The sequence below is a fragment of the Populus trichocarpa genome, chromosome 5 (genome assembly GCF_000002775.5).
Source record: "Populus trichocarpa isolate Nisqually-1 chromosome 5, P.trichocarpa_v4.1, whole genome shotgun sequence".
NCBI lineage: Eukaryota > Viridiplantae > Streptophyta > Magnoliopsida > Malpighiales > Salicaceae > Populus > Populus trichocarpa.
The window spans coordinates 18,135,256-18,157,652 of record NC_037289.2 but is presented as its reverse complement, the minus strand read 5'-3'; the positions used below and the strand labels follow the sequence as shown (position 1 = coordinate 18,157,652).

Sequence of the window (22,397 nt, the reverse complement as noted above, 5' to 3'; positions counted from 1 at the left end):
AAAAGTATATGTCGATGGTAGGATTGCCAAGTTAAGAGAAGGAGAGAATCTTGTTGAGACCTTGAGAAAACTCTTTGAAAGATTGAAGGAATACTAACCGAGGCTCAATCCTGCAAAATGCACTTTTAGGGTTTGATCTGACAAATTGCTTGGGTTTGTCATAAGCAATAAGAGAATTAACGTTGATACAAACAAAATCAAAAGTATTTAAGCTATGCATGAGCCTATAATAGAGAAAAAAGTTTGAAGCTTCTTAGAACAGTTGAATTACATTGCCTGTTTTATCTCTCTCAATTGATAATAACATGTGAACCGATCTTTCAACTATTACAGAAAAAATTCGGGTGTTTAGGATGAATAATCTCAAAGAGCATTTGATAAAATCAAGTAATATTTCCAGGAGCCACCCTTGCTAGTACCACTAGTTCTTGGGAAGCCTTTAATTTTATATTTTGATGGTCACCGATGTGGTAATGATTTGTGTTTTGGGTCAGCATGATGAGTTTGGAAGAAAAGAATAAGTTATTTATTACTTGAGTAAGAAGTTCATTGATTATGAGTCGAGATATTAGACTCTCGAAAAGATATGATGTGGTTTAGTAAGGTATACACAGAGGTTCAGACAATACATGTTGTACTACACTACATGGCTTATCTCTAAGATGGATCCTTTTAAATACTTTTTTAATAAACCATATCTATTAGGTCACATTATGTGATTATGTGATGGCAATTAATGTTGTCTAAGTATGACATTATTCACATGAGAAAAAAAAATAAAGGCATTGCAATAGTCAATCACCTAGCTGATAATGTTGTTAATAATGAAAGGATTATGAGCCAATAAAGTTCTAATTTAGATAAGTTCATTGCAGTGGTGATTAAAGATGATGAAACTAAACTTATAAATGATAGATGGATTGTTTATTTTGATGATAGGGCAGTAAATATATCTAAAAGTGGCATTGAGATGACATTGATCTCCTCAAATGGTAGACTACCCAATTGCTATATGGTTGCAATTTGAATGCATCTACAACATAGTAGAGTATGAAGCATTTGTACATGGATTAGAAGTAGTTCTAGAAATGAAAATTTACAAACTGGATGTATATAGTGATTTGTTGTTTATAATTTTCTAAGTAAAAGGAAAATGACCAATGAAAAATGAAAAGTTAAAGCTATATCAAGAATATCTCACCAAACTAGCTTCTTAATTTGATAAGATTGAATTCAATAATTTGAATCAAGATAGAAATCAGTTTGTGTGCATCGTGATCAAAAACTTTTATGCATATTCTTGTTGCTCATTAGAAGAAAAGATGAGGACAAGCCCTCATATCATGACATCAAAAAATATATTAAGAATCCACATCAAAAAAACTTTCGTGCATATTTCTGTCTGAATTTCATCGGTAATATTCACCAATGAATTTGGTGACAGATATAAGTCGACTTTTTTTTTTAAAGATCGACTATAATAATTTATTGTTAATTATATCGATATTAAAATAACCGATGAAATTGCTGACATATGACATCAACGACAAGATACTCTCTAGTAATACATTTTCATCGATTAATTTGTCAGTGATTTTTATATAGATAAAATTAGTATTTTTATATTGATAAAATATTTCATTGATATTTTATAATTTTAATTGCATAATCATTCGTATCATAAAATATTAGATTATGACTCTTATTTCTATTTTTTTTTTTAAGATTTTGTTATTTCTCTACTACATGGCTCGAGCCATTACCCACGTTCCCCGCCCCGCATTTAACACTTGCCAACCGCTCCTTTGTTATTGGGTGGCGGCTTTTAATTGTGCATTTGTTTTCAAATAAGCAAACCAACAACCAATCTAGCGGTCTAGCCCTTTTAGTTTTTCGTCGTATTAACATGTTAGTACTATCGTATCTTAATTCATTTGTTCTAGCCACCATGGGTTCCAAATCTTGTTAATTGTGATTGATTGAGGTTTACACGCCGTGCTGGATAGTTTATTGGGCCTTTGATAAAACCTAGGCGTTGTCCTTTGATCCTGCCTGGCGAACCTTTTCCGGTGAGGGGGAGGGATTGATGGGCTGAAATTGAGTTCAGATGTGCATTTCTGATATGGTATCGTGGCCAGCCAAGGAGCGTAAGAAGGAGAAAGAGACACGAAGACAATGGTCTTTCTCTCTGGCAACATAGCTGAGTGCTCGTTTAACAAGAAAAATCTATTCAGATCTGGAGACCACATCTTCAGATATCTCATATTTTATGCATCGAAGAACAATGAGACAAGCAATAACTCCAAATGTTTTTCTTCCACGGCTTTCAGAACAGGGAACATGTTCGCCTCCTTCATGTGCAGTTTGTTCGGATGCATTTATGATCCCAAGAAACTAGTATTTAGTTTTTCTTCCTAGTTAAAGCAATACTTTTTTTATTAATATTGATATTCGAGTTGGTTTTCATATATTTTAATTTATTTTAGTTGTTTTAAAATTAACAATCGTGTAAGTTTTTAATATTTTTCTAATGATTTTAAGAGAACTTGAACTCGTGACCATTAGAAAACAAATCTAAGACCTAACCAATTAAGCTAGCATAGTTAATTAAACAATATTTCTTTTTATTTATTAACGTGGGTGTTCGGACCATATTACGTGTATTTCGACTAATTTTATAGGCCCTGAAATTAATAATCATGTAAGTTTCTAGTAGCTCTAAAGTTTATGGGATTCAAACTAATAACTTCTAAAAAAACAAATTTAAAACATAATGAGTTAGGTTACACCCTTCAAAATTTAATAAAGAAATACTTTGTCTATCAAGTGTTGGTTACCTCCTGCTTGCGCGCATGCTAGAGTGCTCGAAGCCTTACATCAACCACAATTACGTGCAGTCATCATTTCTCGTGATCCCACCACCACAAAAATATTTTTGATAGATTAAACAATTAATTAATATACTCATTTATTTAATTATCCAAAAATGCATGTCCCTTGCCAATAAATCATAAAACTAATTATATATCTTGTTTATTAAATTACTAATTTTTCATTCAATCACAGTTAACGTGAAAGGATGATTCTATAAATACAGTAAAGTAAGATGGGCTGGTACATTATCTAATACTTTTTATTAATTTGTATAAAATGTCAAATAAAAATCATTTTTGAGATGGAGAGAGTATCATATTGTTTTTAAGAAGTTCAATACCATAAGTAGAGGGATGTGCGTTTTCTCCTTTTCTTATTTTTCCTAACTGAAAGGTAATCGATTCAATCCTTGTGAAGCATCAATTCAACCCTAAACTGACAGGTTAGGCAGAGACACAATGGACAAGACATCGCATACCAGCTTATAATGGTATTTGGTGCATATTTTTTTAAGAAAAGTTGAGCTGTTGCTGTATGTAACATAGATTTAAATCACGGTCGGCCCAACAGGTCGACCTGAAAGCTGATCAATTTGGGACTGGAATCGAACCAGGTTAAAGAAAAAACAGGGAAAAAAAACTTAGTATGACTCGGCTGACCCAACGGGTTGACCAGGTGACCCGGCAATACTCGGTTAAAAATGCAATTGCAAACTGTTGACTTTTGTTTTTTTTTTACTAAAACAACATCGTTTCGATTTAAAAAAAAAATATGACCCGGGCAACTCGGTCAAAACCCGGACAAAAAATCCTCCAAAATAACTTTTTTGTTATTCTTTATTCGAATTACCGTATAATCACACCCCTATTTCTGAATACTAAACTGCAAATCTCATAGCCTCTCCTTTCAAATTACAAAGAGGCGCTACCATTCAAGATGAATGCTTGTTAGTTTGTTTGATGGGCAATTAGAACAATACAAAAAATAATTTTGTCTTGTTAGCATAGCAGTCTAATATTACATGTCTTATGTAGAATAAAAAAAATTTAAATTTTAAATCAATTGACAAGTAGAATAATATAAAAGACAAGTAAAATCAGTGACACAAGAGTACATATAGAATTTACATGGTTCAGTAACTTAAGCCTATTCTATGAAAGAGATTATCAAAAAAATTCACTATAAGAAAATTATAAAAAAATATCCTCTCACTAAAATTTTAAGGTAACCCAAAACTCACTTTTTTCCCTCCTATTTCTAGCCACTAAAGTGTAAAGAATGAAAATATTCACAAATAATCTTATCCTAAAATATGACAACTATAAGCTTTTATATGGACTAAGTACATGAATATATTTTTTTTCTCACTTGGACCCATAATTTAAAACAAGCCCAATAAATCTTCACATTGACTTAAATTGAGTTAACTTACAAAACTTGAACTTTTCTTTGATTGCCTCCACCAAACATCTCTCAAGTACCGCACAAACCAATCAAGTCCAAGTAATACTTAAACTTACTGCAGAAATAGGTTTCTTCAATATATATGCAAGGTTCTCAGCTATAGCAATCTCCTTCCCTGACACAACACCTTATAACATGATATTTAGAATGAAGTGATATGTAACTTTAATATGTTTGGTCCTTTCATAATACGTCTGGTTCTTTGCTAGATGAATAACACTCTAACTATTACAATGTACAACAATTAGCCTATATAACAAACCAAAATTACCAATGAAACCTTTTGCGTTGTCAATGTCATATACTCAGCCTCTATTATAGACAATGCAATAATGGATTGCAAAATTTCTTTTCAACTAATGGCACACCCTAAGAGAGTAGAAACATAAATTATTAGCAACCTTCTTCTATCTAAATCACCAACACAATTTGAAGTTATAATACCCTCAACAAAACTTCTAGTGTTATGACTCTTGTTATATATTAAACCAATATTTATAGTACCTTTAAGATAACAGAGTATCCATTTCATGGTTTGTTAGTAAAATTTACAAAGATTTTCTATGAACCTGTTGATCACACTAATAATATATGAAATATTTTGACAAGTGCAAACCATAGTATACATAATTCTTTCAACTACACTAGCATATGAAACACCTAATATGTTCTCTTTCTCCTCCTCAGTTTATAGTGATAAATTTAAATATGTAAAATAGACTGCAACCAAAATATTCAAGATATTCAAGATATTCAACCAAAATATTCAAGATACTTTTTATGTGACAAGTATAACTTGACAATGCTTTGATTTATATGTATCTATATACATAAAATCTTCTTGGTCGTATCCTAAATTCTTTAAATTATTGATCTTAGACATATTCTTGAAGGTAATCAACATGTCATTAATATATAAGAACAAGTACATAAATGAATCATCCAATAGCTTCTTAAAGTAATCATAAACAAGCACAAAAGTATTAACATTTTATACCACTGTCTTGGTGACTACTTTAAGTCATATAATGACAACTTCAATAAACACACATGACCTTCTCGTCTCTAGCTCACTATGTAGAAAAATTATTTTGACATCCAGCTACTCAGGTTCTAAGTCAAATAAAGCAATATCCGGATGAAACCATGCATTAGAGAAAACACTTCATTAAAGTCAACATCTTTCTTTATATAAAACTCTCAGCAACTAGACATGATTTAAACATTGTATCATCAACCTCCAGGATTTTATATTTCCTAGTGTAAACCCATTTGCACCTAATAATCTTCTAGCTCCATGGTAGTTTAGCAAGCTCTTATGTTTGGTTTTTATAAAGAGACTAAGTTTTCTCATTCATAGCAATCATCCACTAAGAATATTCTTTGAAAAAAATACTTTTTTATAAGAACAAGATTCATGATTATCAAGATTTTTTATAATATTTAAGGTAAAACCAACTAAATCAGTATAACCATACTTAACTAGTGCTTTTATTTGTCTTCTTTAACTTCCTATATCAATAATCTAAGGTTGTTTTTCATGTGCATTTTTAACAATAATATATTACATCACTTCCTTAATAGGCTTAGCTAAAGCATCTTCATACAATCTCTCTGAAGCTCTAACCTCAAGCTTCACGTGCTTACTAGTACCTTGGTTCATCTCAACATTAAACCAGTCAACTTATTTTCCTTGTGAAATATAACAGATTCATCAAAAGTCACATCTTTTATAGTAATAAACTTAGATGACTTGGGATCAATACAACACTATCGATATCCCTTCACTCTAGATGAATTGCATAGGAATATACATTTTCTCATTCTCGGACCAAGTTTATCTTTCTTAATTTAGAGCATAAACAGAACTACAAAATACTTATAATTTAGAGTAATCAGTAAGAGAACCATATCATATCTCATAAAGAGTCTTTAACTCTAAAAATGTTGATCAAAATCTTTTCACCAAATAATAACCTATGTTAACTATTTTAACCTAAAAATATTTTAATAATCCATCTTGTGAAAGCATACAACATGCAACTCTATTTTATTGTGGTGTATTTCTGACATTGCAATATTTAATAATTTTTTCATTCTTATAGAACTCATCAAACTCACATGAGCAGAATTTCAAACCATTATTATTTTTTAAGTGTTTGATCTTTTTATTAGTCTGTTTTTCAATCAAGGCTTTCACTACTTAAAGGCGATGAACACATTATTTTCTCTCTTCAAAAAATGCACTCAGATCTTCATAGAGTAGTCATCAATAAATGTTAATAGATATTGTGCTCTAGCCATTAACATAACAAGAGAAGGATCTAAAAGGTTAGAATGAAAATAATTCACAATACCCTTGGTTTAGTACGATGAATAATCATATAGAATTTCACCTTGCACTATTTAAAGAAAAAAATGAATTGTTATTATATGTAAGGCCTTCAAAGGTTATTTTTGCCACACCAATTATTTAGAGCTTTTAGCTTTTAAAACAGAGATGAACACTATTAAAAAGAAAAAACAACTCAAATTATCTAAACCACTTTAGGTAATGAATTTTTAAAATTTTGAAGAAAGGGTAATTCAAGAATTACCCAAAAATTATTTCAGATAACTTGGGTAAAACATAAATAAATTGGATTACCTAGACTATATAATTTATTTATTTATGTACTAACTTATTTATAAACTTTTAAAACTAATGGGATTGTAATTTTTCTTCAGCCTAATTTTATAGTCAAGACTTTTTTAGTGCCTAATTTTATCTAGTTAGTTGAGAATATTTAAGGAATTCTGGATTAAACAAAATGGTAAATCGTTTAAAATCCGGCTAATTCAGACAAAATATAATTAGAATAATTAAAAAAGCTTATTTCAAGTCTGATAATTTGAAGAGATTTTTTTTAATAATTAAAAAAATCTTCAAAATAACTTTTTTTTTATTCTTTATTCGAATTACCTATATAATCACTCCAATTTCGGAATACTAAAATCCAAATCTCGTTGCATCACCTTACAAATTGCAAAGAGGTGCTACCACTCAAGCTAAATGCTTGTCAGTTTGTTTGATGGGCAATTAGAACAATACAAAAAATAAGTTTGTCCTAATATTACAGATCTTACCTCTTTTTTAGGAGATAATCTTATTCCAACCATTTTTTGCCCATTAAACTTACATTTTGGAGTCAGGACATTGGTATCTTTATCAAGATAAAATTACATTTACATCCCGATAATTGTTAAAAATATGCTACTCAAAACACAACCTTAATTTACTACTCAATTTCCTTTTGACCATTACATTGAAAAGAACAGAGATTCAACAGCCAGATCCCATGGTATTTATATGGCTGTTACGGTGAACAGAGCATTAGACATAAACCCAAAAACAAAAACCCTTTGCCAGTGTTTGGTAGTCCGAGCCCAATGTATAGTAGGGGATTTCAGAGTGGATTCGAGCGTGGTAGCCTGAGCCCGACTTCGTAGAGAGCATGGGCTCAGGCAAGAAACCCGAGCTCATGTTGGGCATGCTGGGCGTGCTGTCACACTCAGCACCACTGTGGGCTCGGGCTTGGGAGCGCACCCCGAGCTCAACATACTTGGGTCCAGGCTCACCGTCTAAATCTATTTTTCACCTTTAATGACCCGAGCCCAACACTCGTCAAAGATTTTTGCGGAACCTAAACAGGTCCCTCAGTATTTTATATTAATCCAATACGTATTATTATGATTAGAATATAACTCAAAATATCACAAGGATAGAATTACACTGCAGCCTCTTATTTTCATAAAATAAAAAGATTCATGGGCTATAAATAAACTATGAATCATTTCAAGTCAAAGGTTCACGATCTCTTCATTCCTAATATTTTCAGCATACATATATATTATCAGAGTTTATCTCTCTATAATATTATTATATTTTTTTCCTCTATAAAATTACTAAATTTACCCTAAAAAAGTCACAATGTTCATAAAAAAAAAACTTTTTATAATTGTTGCGAGTTATGCTAGACATTATATTCTTTGTACTATTCAAACTTTCAAAGTCAAGAAAAAAAAAAGTCAATAAAAAACTGGATTTGGTGACTAAACCCAATCCGGTTACCAAAAAAAGGAAGTGGTGGTTGAAGGGGAAGAGGAGCTCATTTTTCGAAACATGATAGCATTAAATAACACTAAATAACCAAGCCAATATATCACCATCACTTTGGACTTTCGTAGGATACATTATCTTTCACCATCACTTTTGCTGCACCATTTAATTGCTCACCAATGTATACAAAGCGAAAGGAATATTTGAATGTGGTTCAACAAAATCAAATAATAAATAAATAATAATATTTGAGATTCAATTTGAAATGCACCGATGCAAAAGCTCTTTCAAACCTGAAAAAAGAAAATAAAAATATAAACTTTTAAACTTCAAATAAAAATTCTGAAACCTTTAAAATTAATTATGTATTTTCTTTTTATTTTATATTATAATCCTTTAGGTTTTGATTTTATCTTTGTAAGACAATTTAAAATTTTATCATATAAAATTAGGTAATAAAAATATTAAATTAATAGAAAAACAAATATGAGGATGAAAATTAACAAACTCTATGATATTTTAGTATATTTGTTAATGATAGTGAGATGGTATTATAGTTATAAAACTCAATCTAAGGATCAATTTAGAGCAAAGATTAACTTTAAATTTTTTTAAAAAAAATTAAAATAACATCATTTAAAAAAAATATAAAAAAATTAACAAATTAAAAGTTAAATTTTACCGGATCATCAAGTTTTTTTTATTTTTTCAATCATTTTCAATTTTAAATAGGCTTTGAATCGAAGTGTGATGTTAGTTAGAATTTATATAACTTATAGCTTTTTATGTTTTTAAATTATTTTGATATACTGATTTTAAAAATAATTTTTTTAAAAAATAAAAATATATTATTTTAATATATTTTTAAATAAAAACATTTTAATCCATAATTATTATCACATTCTCAAAGTAATTTTACATTAAATATGAATTGACTTATCAAACTAGTCATGATTTTTATAACTATACATGGAATAAGATAACTATAGATGGAATAAGACTCTCTCTCTCTCTCCCTTTCTCCCGCGTGACTGTTAAAGAAACTAGACTAGCATCATGATAGAGGAGGCCCGAGGCAGTCATCATTTGTTGTGACATTATTAAGCAAGGCCGCGAGGATTAGTCAAAACAGAGGTAGCAGAAACAAAAATACTCATCGAATAACCCCAGAAATAAATATAATGGCTTCTACTTTTTCGGAGTTGGCCTTACTTTTATGAAATGCATGTGGAGTTGTTGGGAGATTTGAATCTGAAGTCAGAACAAGCAGCAGCAGCAGCAGCAGCTAGTGACGAAAGTTGTAAAAATAAGATCCATGAAAATAAAATAAAGGATCTTTATGGATTTGAAAATTCAAACAAGAAGAAAAGGTTCTTTCTTAACTGCCTTTAAAAATTACATGGAAACAGAGATTGTGGATCCAGCATGCATGGAAAGCTACAGGTTTATGGCCACGACGAGGAACCCCACATCATGTTCTTTCTTACAACTAATTATATATGTTTGAAAACAAATGCGAAAGACAACATTATCCTAGCTAGGCACATGATCGAGGAAGGCACATGGCTTCTACGTTCTAGCTGGATTACTTTATTCTGGGTTCCAATCTTGTTAAAATACTCGTTTGTTCATGATAACAGTAAAATGATAGTAATTTTTAATAAATGTTACGATGAAGTTTGTTTTTTTATTATTATTATTAATATGAGTGTTCGGGTCAGCTTTAGTGCATCTTAACTAATCTCATAAATATTAAAATTAACGACTATGTAATCTTCAAGTGGCTCTAAGAGAACTCGAACTCGTGACCGTTAAAAAACAAAATCAAAATCTGACTAGTTGAGCTCCTTCTCAAAATTGTTACGATGAAGTTTTTGTTTTGATAAGTGGATAAGCTATGTATATTCATTGTTTGCTAATTAACTAATAAGCATGTTTTAAATGAATAAGTATAATTTTATAAAATGTTTTTTGAGCTAATAAAAAAATAATTTAGATCGTTAATAATTAGTATAATAGCTTTAAAATGTGGATCAATAAACTTAAATTAATAAACATCATTTAAGGGTATTTGATTTTTACTATTTTTGTTTAAATACAACAAAAATAATATAAATAGAAACAATTATATATATATATATATATATATATATATATATATATAAATTAGCATAATGTTTTAATAAGATCATCGTATAAAATATTAATATAATAAAAAATTATTCATATATAAATAATCGGACCACTCTCTAGACATTATGCGAGTATTGCTAAATTACATAGCTACAAGCTCACAAAGTTATAAAAAAAACATTTGAGTATATAATTACGTATTTGCACTATCTTTGAATTCATTAATAAGTAAAATTGATTATAAAATAAATTATAGATGATGTATTTATATAGTTTGAGGATTTATTATTAATAAATTAAGGGATCAATATAAAAAAAAACATGTTATTTTTTAACAGTCTTTATTGTTTAAGAAATTATACTTTTACATCCCTAGCCAACCACAATTCTCAAGTCAAATGAACTATTCTTATATATAATATATCAAAAACATCTGACATATTAATTAAATAAAATTTCTCTCTTTTCAAACTAATTTCTCTATTTTCTTAGTAATTTGAATCCAAATCAAAACCTAATATGGTGTTTTTAATTGATTTTTCTCTACTGAAATCTTTCCTTTATCTTTAAAAGCAATTAGTCTTTTTTTTCCCCAGAAATGCTTGAAAAAACCCAAATTAAAGCTTATGGAAACCCTAATTTTTTTAATCTTTGTTCAATTATTTTAATGCACCTATATTGTTAATCTTTCATAGTTTGTTAATGAGTAGGTGGTTTATGATTTTTGTTTTTTCTTCTCTGTAGCTTTCCCTCAAATCAACCTATGTATCTCTCATTGCTGGTGTGATTTTGATTTGAAAGAGATGAGGGTTTATTGGTGATAATAGATGTCGAAGGAGGAAAAGACAGGTTTGGTGGTTGTGCAGGAGGAGATGAGGGCTGATTTTACCAAAGCATATTTTTCGGTACAAGCTCATGGTTTCTCACGTAACTTTGCAAAAACTTGCAAGCATCGACCATTTCGTTTATTTGTTCCATTTGTTTGTAATCACATTCGAATCTACCTGGCAAGTCAGTATTTTTAACTTAATATGTTTTATATTTTATGAAAAAATCTAAATTTATAACCGGATAATAACATAAATAAACATAAATATAATAAGTTATTAGATTCAACATCCTTGGATCGGCTATAAACCAAGCTCAAGTAAATATAGGCTTAGCGAGTCGTCAAACTTAATATACTTGGGTTCAACTGTATGTTAAACCCAATAAAACATGGGTCTAAGAAGTTACCGGACTCAGTATACATGGAGTCGACTTGTGTTGAGCCCAATGCAATGTCGGTCTAGTAAGTTGTCAAACTCAATATATTAGGGTTCAATCATGTATTAAGTCTAAAGGCAATATAAGTCTAGTAAATTGTCATACTTGTCTCTCATAGGCCTCGCTACATGCCAAACTCAATTGGTTTAGAGGTCGGTAAAAAATTCATATTAGGACCATAATGTTTTGCCTTTAAGACTATTAACATGAATATATTATTCATGTTAGAAAATAATTATCTCCTTACATTTATAGATGTAAAAGGTATTCCAATGACCTACCAGATTTTCATCTCATTAATGATTTGTAAAGAATATTTAACTCTTGTCAATGACGTGTAAGAGATTTTTATTTCTTATTAATGTCATCATGAGAAAATGACTCTTAAATCCCTTCATTTCATCAAAATAACAAGATTCAAGGATTATAAATATCTACTGAACTATAAATACCTACTGAATTATCTAGGTAAAAATTCACTTTTTTTCTACTCTTCAAACATTCATACTTTAACTTTTAGAGTATTCATCATACTAAAATAAGAACAAACACTTTTATTTTTAAAATTAAAATTTTTTTCTTTCATTTATTGCAATTCTTTATTTAAAAGTCATAGATTTTATTATCGGAGAATCCTTAAACCTCATTCAAAGATACTGTTTTGTAGGTATTATGACTTCTACAATCAATCATATACTTCTTGGACTATAAATAAAAAAATATTGATATGAACATGTGATAAGTCACCATCCAAATACCAAATATCTTCATTCATGAGCATACCAAATTTTGTAACATCACCACTAACCAATCACATAGTATGTTGGTGCTAGACAAATTCCTGTCAAACTAGTTGAAACAAAGTTGCTTATGGTAGTAAAGTCTAATGCAGTACATGTGGCTATAGAGTTCTTTTCTCCTCTTCATTTCATGTTTTCAGCGACAAAGAATGAAGAAATGGAGAAAATATTGCTAAAGTTCATTAAGTAACTCAAATTGGATTTTGCAGATAAGAAACTTGACAGTGAATAATTGGAAAAAGATAGGAATTTTGTCATGATTTGCAGGATATGTAAATTATCGGAAACTGCTAATCAACAGGTGATAAAAATAAAGTCCCTCCATGTAGGAGTGATTATTTTCGGTTTGGTTTGATTTTTATCAAAAAAATAACCAAACTAAATTTTTTTTTTAAAATCCGAAACCGGGTTAAACCAACCGGTTTCGGTTCGGTTCAGTTTTTTAGGGCAAAAACCGGTTCAAACCGGTTTGGCTCGGTTTTTCCGGTTTGGCTTGGTTTTGGCTTGGTTTTCTCGGTTTTGGCTCGGTTTTTTCCGGTTTTGGCTTGGTTTTTTTGGTTTGGCTCAGTTTTTTTTCCAGTTTTTTTTTGTTTCGGTTCGGTTCGGTTTTTTGCTTATAAAACCAAAACTGAACCGGCCAGTTTTTTCAAAATTTTAATCGGTTTTTTTTTCAGTTCGGCTTTTTCAATTTTGTTTTTCAATTTTCTCAGTTTGATCAATTTTTTTCCCTACCTCTAAGACAAGGTCTTTTATTTGCAGGAGATTTGGGGTGCGGGTTAAATGAGTGGTGAATAGGATTTTTTTTCTGGTGTATTTGAAAATGGGGTGTGAATTATTTTTAAAAACTTTTTAATTTTTTTTTAAATAATTATTTTATATATTTTCAGATCGGTAATATTAAAAAAAAATTATTTTAATATATTTAAAAAAATACTTTAACTCAACCCCAAACACACTTAATTCAACGACAAAGTTGTCAGAGTAGGCAAGGTGTGGAACTGAAATAAATTAGGCAAGGTGTTATGGCGCCAACTCCAACTCCATACTGCGATTGTTGTTGTTCATCGTACGTTAACAATGATGATAATAAAATTGCCCTAGCCCTAGTTGGGATCCAACATACGATCTCATTATTGCAGTTCCACATCATTGTCGAACAATCTCAAACTATAACAAGAGACGAGGAAGAAAACCCTCGGAAATAGATCTTAATTCAATTGATATACATGGAGTATGTACAAGTTGCGGTGTGATAAAAGAAGGCTCAAACGCTCTTCTCAACCTCCGATGAGCTTTTGCTCAGCAGGGCGACACATCTTCCAAGTGCATAAAATTAGTAAATTTACACTCTCGACAAAAGTTAATTAACTCAAACATTAGTCTCGCAAAATTTGCCATCTATCCGGTTTTGAACAGCTTTGACAGCAGCAACTCTAGCAGCAGTTGCTGCCCTATTTGCAGCGTGAACTGCCTTGTTCACTTGTTCATCCACCCTGCGCAAGTGAATGGCATTTTCTTCTGTTTTTCTGGCAGCCTGCAATTTAAAGCAATCCACAAGAAAAAGGGTGAGAAGGGTGAAAACTCTCTCATGACCCATATCAATATGGAAGTTTAGGGTCCATATAAAATACCTGAACAGCTCTTAGGACGGCATCAGATAAAAACGGTAAAGGGTTTTTGAGGGTACCGCCATTCCATTCCCCACATCTAGTGTCGCCACTGCGGAAAGTATACATGCCATAGCCTTGCTTCCGTCCTTCATGCCATGATCCCTCATAGCAGTGGCCATTGGCGAAGTGATAAACACCGAAGCCGTGCATTTTGTCTCCAAAGTATTCTCCGGCATATCTGTCTCCATTCCTGCAAAACAATCAATTTCTTCGTCAGTATTGAGCTCCTACTGTGTAACCAAATAAAAAACCAACAACATAAAGTTGCTTTGAAGCGTAGAATTTAAGAAACACAAAAGCACAAACCAACTGGAACAATAAATCCATTAGAAAAATAAAATTAGGAACAACCATTTCAAATCGACTTTAATCCGTAAATATAACTGATCACAAACAATAATCAGCTTGCACTCTGCTGTTAATCATTATCAGTTACAGAGATACAAGTCAAAATAATCATAAATGGAATACTAAATATATCACACATTTACCTCATACACCAAATTTCTACTGTTTTATCAAATCATGAACAGATCTAAAATAGGAACCCCCATGATAATTGAACATCACACGCTAAGAAAAGTTAAACCAAATGAGAAAAGTCAAAACACAGCCACATAATTAGGGTAGAAAAACAGAAACTATAGTTCAATTCAAGAATCCACCTGAAAAATTACCGAAGATTCCATCTTTCAACCATCGTTTTAAATCCCAGAAACCCAACTTCACACTAGAAAGCTGAATTGGAACTCAGAAAATACAATGGTGAACCCCGAAAACAACTAAGAAAAAATAATTCGTACAATGGTGAACCCCGAAAACAAAAAGAAAAATCCTAGCTGCAAGAGGATTTTTAAAACAGTAACCCCAAGATACAACAACCTAAAATAAAATTCAAATAAATAAATTTGAATTCAAGAAGACAAAAATCACCTGAAATGGTAAACACCAAGGCCATGTTTGACGGCACACTTGAATTCACCAACATAGCAACTCCCATCTGCACAAGTCTGCACTCCAACACCATGACTCTGCCCGTTAAACCATTCCCCAGCGTATGAATCCCCTGTATAAAACCTATAAACTCCATAACCATGCCTTAAACCCTGTCTATATTGCCCTCTATATCTACTCCCTCTAGCCCAGCTCTCTATTCCATATCCATCATATCTTCCATCAATCCAATCACCTTCATATCTCCCATTCACAAAGAAATTATAAACCCCACTCCCATTACACCCCCCTTTGTGAAACTCTCCTTCGTAAAAATCTCCATTGCTATAAAACTCTACTCCTTCTCTTATAATCCTCTTCTCTAATTTCTTGCCTTTACTATTGTTGCTAACATTTGGGTCTCCAATAAACCATTGGACTTGCTTTGATTTGGTTCTTGAAGTAGAAAAATTGAATCTTTTTGTACTCTGTTCCCATAATTGCTTGAAAACTATCAAATTCTGGTTGATTAAGTTCTTGTTCTTGCTTGCAAAGAAGAGAGTTATAGCAATGAAAATCAAAGCCAACAAGAGATTCTCTGATGTAGATATTTCTTCTCTTCTCAAGTAGAAGAAGAAAAAGAAAGAAAGAGAGAAGAGAGTGAAAAAAATGAGCGAAACCAAAGTGAGTACTGGTGTGAACCGGGTTGAACCGGTTCTTCTTGGGGTTGAACCAGACCGATGCAGCTTTACTTTTTTCTGTTCGTCTAAACCATCTTCTAGTTTTTGGTGTTGTTGCTGCTGGGTTTTGATAACGTCCTCTTCGGCTACAGAAGTTAAGCTGTGAATGGATGATCGGATGGTGGGAGATGAACGGAGGAGTGAAGATTGAGTTCTTGTAAGCTTTGTTTGGCTGCTTTTTTGAGCGTCCATTTTCTTGTTTGGAGATCCGATCCAACCCACTAATCCCCCCCGTCCGATGATTTTCTTACTGGGCCCTCCTGTACCGCGATATTCTTTTTAACGTTGTAATTTTCGCCGCCGGCGACATATCTCAGGCAGCGCACGTTAAGCAGTATCAGAGAGCGCACGCTAAGCACACACAAGTAGAAAAAAATGATACAGAAAAGAACAGCAAGGCGTCTAGTTTTTAGAGTGGAAGAGAGAGGGAGCGAGTGGATTTTGTTGGATTTAAAAGACAGAGATTTTGTAAAGATTTTGGACCGGGTATTTATGGTGTAATGGAAGAGGGAGGGGATTTAATTTAATATGGATCGTTAGATGTGGGATCCAACGGTTATATAGGGAGTTGGGTTTTAGCCGCTGGATTGAATCGAAAGGGGGTCCCGGTTTTGACGGGAAGGTATGATGTGTTCGTCGGATGTAAAATCGGCTCCTTTAATTCTTTACCGTGGCAGGCCGGCACGTGCCATCTCACTTTTTCTTATTTTCTTTAAAAAGTACATGTTTTTCCATGTTTCGCGGTTTTATTGTATTATGATACCCCTTGATCCTTTCACAGCTGATGTGGCGATTTTGTTAAAGAAGAAAAAAAAGGGTGGGCCCATGTGGGTAATGGCGAGGATCTAGTTTGGACGGGGATGATGTGCTAGCCTTCTAGGACGTATCGCCACCGTTGACATGGCTATCATGGAGGTGTTAAAGTCGTGGTCGATGATTTGGACGATTGGATATTTTTGTTTTTTTAATTTTTGTTTGCGACGTTACTGGGGCCATTATCTGCACCGTCGATATATCTATGATGAATCAGTATCTGGACGGTCATGATTAGTTCAGAGGATATCACGTGAGGAAGGTCATAGGTTTCTTTGGAGCAATAATGAGAGGGGTGGTAGAGATAAGGATTGAAGAGTAGAGTAGAGTAGAGTAGAGAGAGGTTGTTGGATTAATTGATGAATTTATCATTTAGTTGCGATGCCCAATATCGTAGCCTTTTGTAGGAAATGCTATTTATGTGGTGGTTAGATTCTTAGGAGCAAGCGCACAAAATTCCCAGGGGCAAGATGGGAAAGCATCAAATATGACCATGCAATGCAAAAAAACGCAAGCGGACGTGACTTCGGAAATTTCCCTCATCCGCTTTTACATGACTTGAAAAATGTTGGTTGTAATTTTCTATGCTGCTTTCATTTCTTTTCATATATATATATATATATATATATATATATATGAGGGAAATTTCCGAAGTATATATATTGGTTTCTGAAACCATCCCATTTAATTTTTTTCAGGTCCATGAGAAAAGAAAAAAAAAATCTTCTAGCACGAAGAAGGAGATAATAATTTTTCGATGGGCAACTTTCACAGAGTTGGGTGTTAACAATATGAATTGGTGTTCTCAGACTTACATAATACAGGGTTGAGAAATCTAGGGCTAATCGGTACGATGCGAATGGCTTCATAAAACAAGGATAAAATTATTAAAGGATTTTTATTGTGGTACAAAATACTTTTTAAAAGTATTTTTCACTTAATAATATATTAAAATATTATTTTTTATATATTTTTAAAAATTTTTAACATTAAAACTATCAAAAATACTAGAAAAAACATTAATTTAATATTTTTTTCATGTCAAATACACTCAAAAGCATGTATAAATGCAAAACAACCTCTAACTAGACAACCTAAAGCTCTAGTAGGAGAGCAAAGATTATGTCAATGAATGTGATATATTGTCAAAGATTGTGTTTTTTATTTATTTTATATATTTTTATTTAATTTAAAAAATTAAATATTATATTTAATAATTTTTACTCCTCATATTTGTTTAGGATTTTTTTATTGTTTTTCCTTTATTTTCAAGTTTTTAGCTTGTTTAAGACTTTTATTATTTCTCTTTTATTTTCAGGTTTTTTAGTTTGTTTATGTTAATTTTTTGTTTTATTTAAAGAGTTGTAAAACTCTTAATGAGGCAGACTACTTGAAGACAAAATATTTAGTAATTAAATTTCAAATTAGGGTTCCTATATAATACTTTGTTTTGAAAATTGTGTTTTTCCTGTGTTGTTTGTGTTTGTGTTAATTGGTAACAGAAGATAACATATTCAAGCAAAAGGGGATGTGGAGGTTCCCTATCAAGAAAGAAACATTCATGAGCTGATGATAGAAGATATGTAGAGATAGACTGCATAATTAAAAAGAGGTGTTCATGAAGTGTTTATAAAAAATATGTAAAGACGGATTACAAATTTAACCTATTAGTGAGTAACACGATCAAATAATTGATGTCTTCTTCAAAGTGTAGGAGTGTCAAATTAATAAATAACTCAACAAGACTAGGGTCGATCCACAAGGAAGTTCAGGATATAAAACCACAAATAATAATAGAAACAGAGTTTAAGAGATCTAAAAGATGTGATATTAATGTAAGGATTTAACAGAGATAAAGCAATTATCAAGGATGAAAGATCCACTAATGATATTTTAAATAAGTATAATTCATTATCTTTCTATTACTTAATTGGGAACTACACATAAAGAAGGTTTCCATCGAATAATTTATCATTAATGACTCAATTTAAGTTATTAATATGATCATATTAATTATCTTTAATTACCTTATTTAAATAACACCAACACTTATAAATATTGTTAGGTATTCATGGTGCTAACTTAAGTCAACAACAAATCAAAATCCTTTCATAGCACAAATGTCGATTCTTCACGATAGATTATGAAATAATCAAGTATTTATTGTTCCAAGAATTGTACACCATGAATCCAGACTCACTATTTAACATGGAGAGTATTAAGATTGCTTAAGATAACAATTATAACACATGTTAATAGTAAACTTTCTTGAATTTAAACATTAAAGTCCATGTTGAGTTTGTACTATACTTATTCTTACACCATTAATGTAACTTTTCACCTTAAAAAAATTAAACTTAACTAAGTATAATTAAGAATAAAAACATAAATAAACAAAATAATAACATGGCTATGATATAAATTAACTTAGTATAATAAGGAAAATGATAAGAATAAACAAAAGATTAATGAGAATATAAAATGAAATAAAACTGGAATATTACAAAAATGTAAATAAAGAAAGCATGAGCATGAATCTTGATTTGAAAATCAAAATGTCTAAGTGTATGGAAAATGCCTTATGATATAAATTAACCTAGTATAATAAGGAAAATGATAAGAATAAACAAAATATTAATGAGAATATAAAATGAAATAAAACTGGAATATTATAGAAATGTAAATAAAGAAAACATTAGCATGAATCTTGATCTGAAAATCAAAATGTCTAAATGTATGAAAAATGCCTTATTTTATAGGTTAAAATTTAGAACTATTGATATGGTGGCTAAGTATTAATTTGATGGCTAAGTATTGATTTGGTGTATGGACAAAACATCATTGATAACATCATAATCTAAATAGATGGTCCTTATAAAGTTGTAGATATTTGTCTTATCTTTCTGACAAAAAATAATGAGTTTATTTGAGCTTCTAAAACTTCAAATATAGGTTGAATACCGAACAATGTCTGGGGTGTAGGATAAATTTAAACTTCTCTTTTTTTTTCTAAGATTTAAAATTAAAAACGACAATATTGATTGTTGGGCTCTTTATAAATATCTTATGCCTCTGTATTATATTTACATCAAGTCAAACCATACCCGAGTCCAAGGTTTATAACTCCAGTTATAACCTAAAAACCAAATGTTGTTTTAGTTTCAATAGAACCAACCTAACTAGGATTTCTTCTCTGAGCTTAGCCATCTCTTTGCCTCTTCACATAAACTCTAATTTTAATAATTAAACACATCAATCAATCCTTTAAATTGTAAGATATGTCTATTTTACATACCTGCATTTAAAATCAAGCATTTACCATAAATTTAAAGATATCTTATATTATCAAACTTGTTATTATAAAACGTGCATAAGTTAGATAATTTAATAATACTATAAGTGCAATATAATGATATAAAACCTTAATAAAAATATATTTTTAAGTACTTATCACACCCCCTAAATCAGCTTATTACTAGTCCATAGTAATTAAAGTGTTAAAATAGAAAAACATTTTATAAAATCTAAAATCAAGGCATTCATCATTTTACTTCAATTGATCAATTCAAATAAACAAACTCTCATTAGACTTATATTTCTGCTACACACCTCTTAATCAAGATACTAATACATATTTTTTTGGTGCTCAATATATCAACACATAGTTATAGGGCTTTGTTTTTAAAAAAAGTTGGTTCTAATGTTTTTTAAAGGTTAATTTCATAAATAATGTAATAATTCAATTTGCAACCTACAATCATGCGTCAAAATATATATGTGTGTGTGTGTTTGTGTGTGTGTGTGTGTGAAAAGAATGGTTTATAAATACTTGATAAATAAGTAGAATTAAATGATAACAATATGAGAGTTTGTAAACTTGAATAATTTAAAAAGAAGTATATGATAAAATCTTGTTATGAATTTTTCAAACAACCATTGTAAAATATTTATTATGATAAGTCTCAAGAGTCATATCAAGAGTAGAGTTCCTCCTTACTTTTATATCCTAACAATAGCAGTTTTGTTAAATGATTTTAATAACATTAGGAATAATTTTTTTTCACAACTATGTCAATTATCCTCTCCCTACCAACCAAAGTAAAACATTATCCTCAATGTTTAAAGTCAAGATGGTAGAGTATATAAGATATCATCTGAAATAGAAAGTACTGAAAAACCTGAAACACACTTAAAAAAATATAACCATAACAAAACATAAAATAATACAATATGGGTAAAACCAAAAGACAACCTGAAAGTTTGTAGTTGATCAATCAATTGTTCAATAGTTGTAACAAGGATTATAATTCGTTATGTTGAAGATGTTATAAACCTCTATTCCATAGCATGATTAAGAAAAGACAACAAATTATTATAAAAATCATTAACATTTAACAAACCTATATATTTCTGGTGAATGTTTGGTTGAGCAAAAACAAAAATCTAAAATATCTCTTCTAATATGCCCATACCACCTAGTAAAGAAATAAAAGTGTGATAATGCAAGCATTGTAGCTATTTGTTCAGACATTGTCAAGACCTTTAGTTTCTTTTTAACTATTTTTCCAGTGATGTTCTCATTGATTATAGCTTTTAGGATTAATGTTGATGCAGAACTTGATAAACAAACAACTAAAAGGTCCCTTCCCTCGAATATAAGGCCAGCCTGAGATATTTCCGACTACCCAAAACTTGATTGCCTCTCAAGAATATAGCTATTGACACACTCCATATTAACCCAAGGTTTTCTCCAGCACGTTAGCAATGTAGGTGCAACGACATTATTCCCAATTTCAACTTTGATGCAGTTAATATCTCTCAAAATGCAAAACAAGATAGTTGTAGAGATATTTCTTAGTGTTCCATGGCATTTTGAATCATCTCCATCAGATCTTGGATGAGAGAGTTATGTTCATATTACAAAGCAGTGTTTAGATTGTCTATAATCGTCCAATTAGCTTTGTTTTGCCTTTAACGCCTTCAATTGTATCCTAAATCAAAATATTAAAAAAATTATACATTTTAGCATCAAATAAGTATAAAATATTAAATATTTAAAGGATAAAAATATGACATTTTTCATTCTTATTAGACATCCACAAGATGAAGGCAATAATAATTTCAGCTTGAGGATGAGTTCTTTCCTACTTAAAAAGACTGAAGTAAAAGGATTTTTAGGAAAAGTTATTTGTTTTCTTAGTTATTTTATTTTTTACTAGTTTGTTTATGATTTTGTTTTTCTTATTATTTCTCCTTTATTCTCGGGTTTCCTATTTTGATTAAGTTATTTTTTGGGTTTATTTAAATAGTTTTAAACCTCTTAGTTAGAAAATCTAATTTAAGAGAAAATATATAGTAATAAAATATTGATTTAGAGTTTCTATGTGCTCCATTATGTTAAAAATTTTGTGTTCATATGACTGTTGTCTTTCTTATGTTGTTTTCATTTGTGTTAGTAACTGATACAGGCAGAAGCCCAACAAAGATAACAACGACAACAACAACCATAAAAGGCATAAAAAAAAGAAGGCTGAAATAGTTTTAAAACACAAAGAATCCTAAAATCCTGTTTTTATTTCTAAAATATTAATTTATGAAGTCTGCC

At 30.6% G+C, this 22,397-nt stretch overlaps 1 protein-coding gene across 1 annotated transcript; it reads right to left on the bottom strand.

The window, feature by feature from the left end:
- Positions 1–13,804: 13,804 nt before the first annotated feature.
- On the bottom strand, positions 13,805–16,446 carry LOC7469143 (uncharacterized). Its single transcript, XM_002306588.4, has 3 exons — positions 15,240–16,446; positions 14,268–14,496; positions 13,805–14,170 (listed from the first exon to the last, which is right to left on the bottom strand). Exons 1-3 carry the CDS (start codon positions 16,169–16,171, stop codon positions 14,006–14,008), a joined length of 1,326 nt encoding a protein of 441 aa, XP_002306624.1. The 5' UTR covers positions 16,172–16,446; the 3' UTR covers positions 13,805–14,005.
- Positions 16,447–22,397: the final 5,951 nt, after the last annotated feature.

Coding starts and splice junctions, on each gene's coding strand:
- LOC7469143 (XM_002306588.4), bottom strand. CDS start 16,171: ATGGACGCTCAAAAAAGCAGCCAAACAAAGCTTACAAGAACTCAATCT. Junction 14,497..15,239: donor CTTGGTGTTTACCATTTCAG/GTGATTTTTGTC, acceptor ATTGTTTTGCAG/GAATGGAGACAGATATGCCG. Junction 14,171..14,267: donor CCGTCCTAAGAGCTGTTCAG/GTATTTTATATG, acceptor TTTAAATTGCAG/GCTGCCAGAAAAACAGAAGA.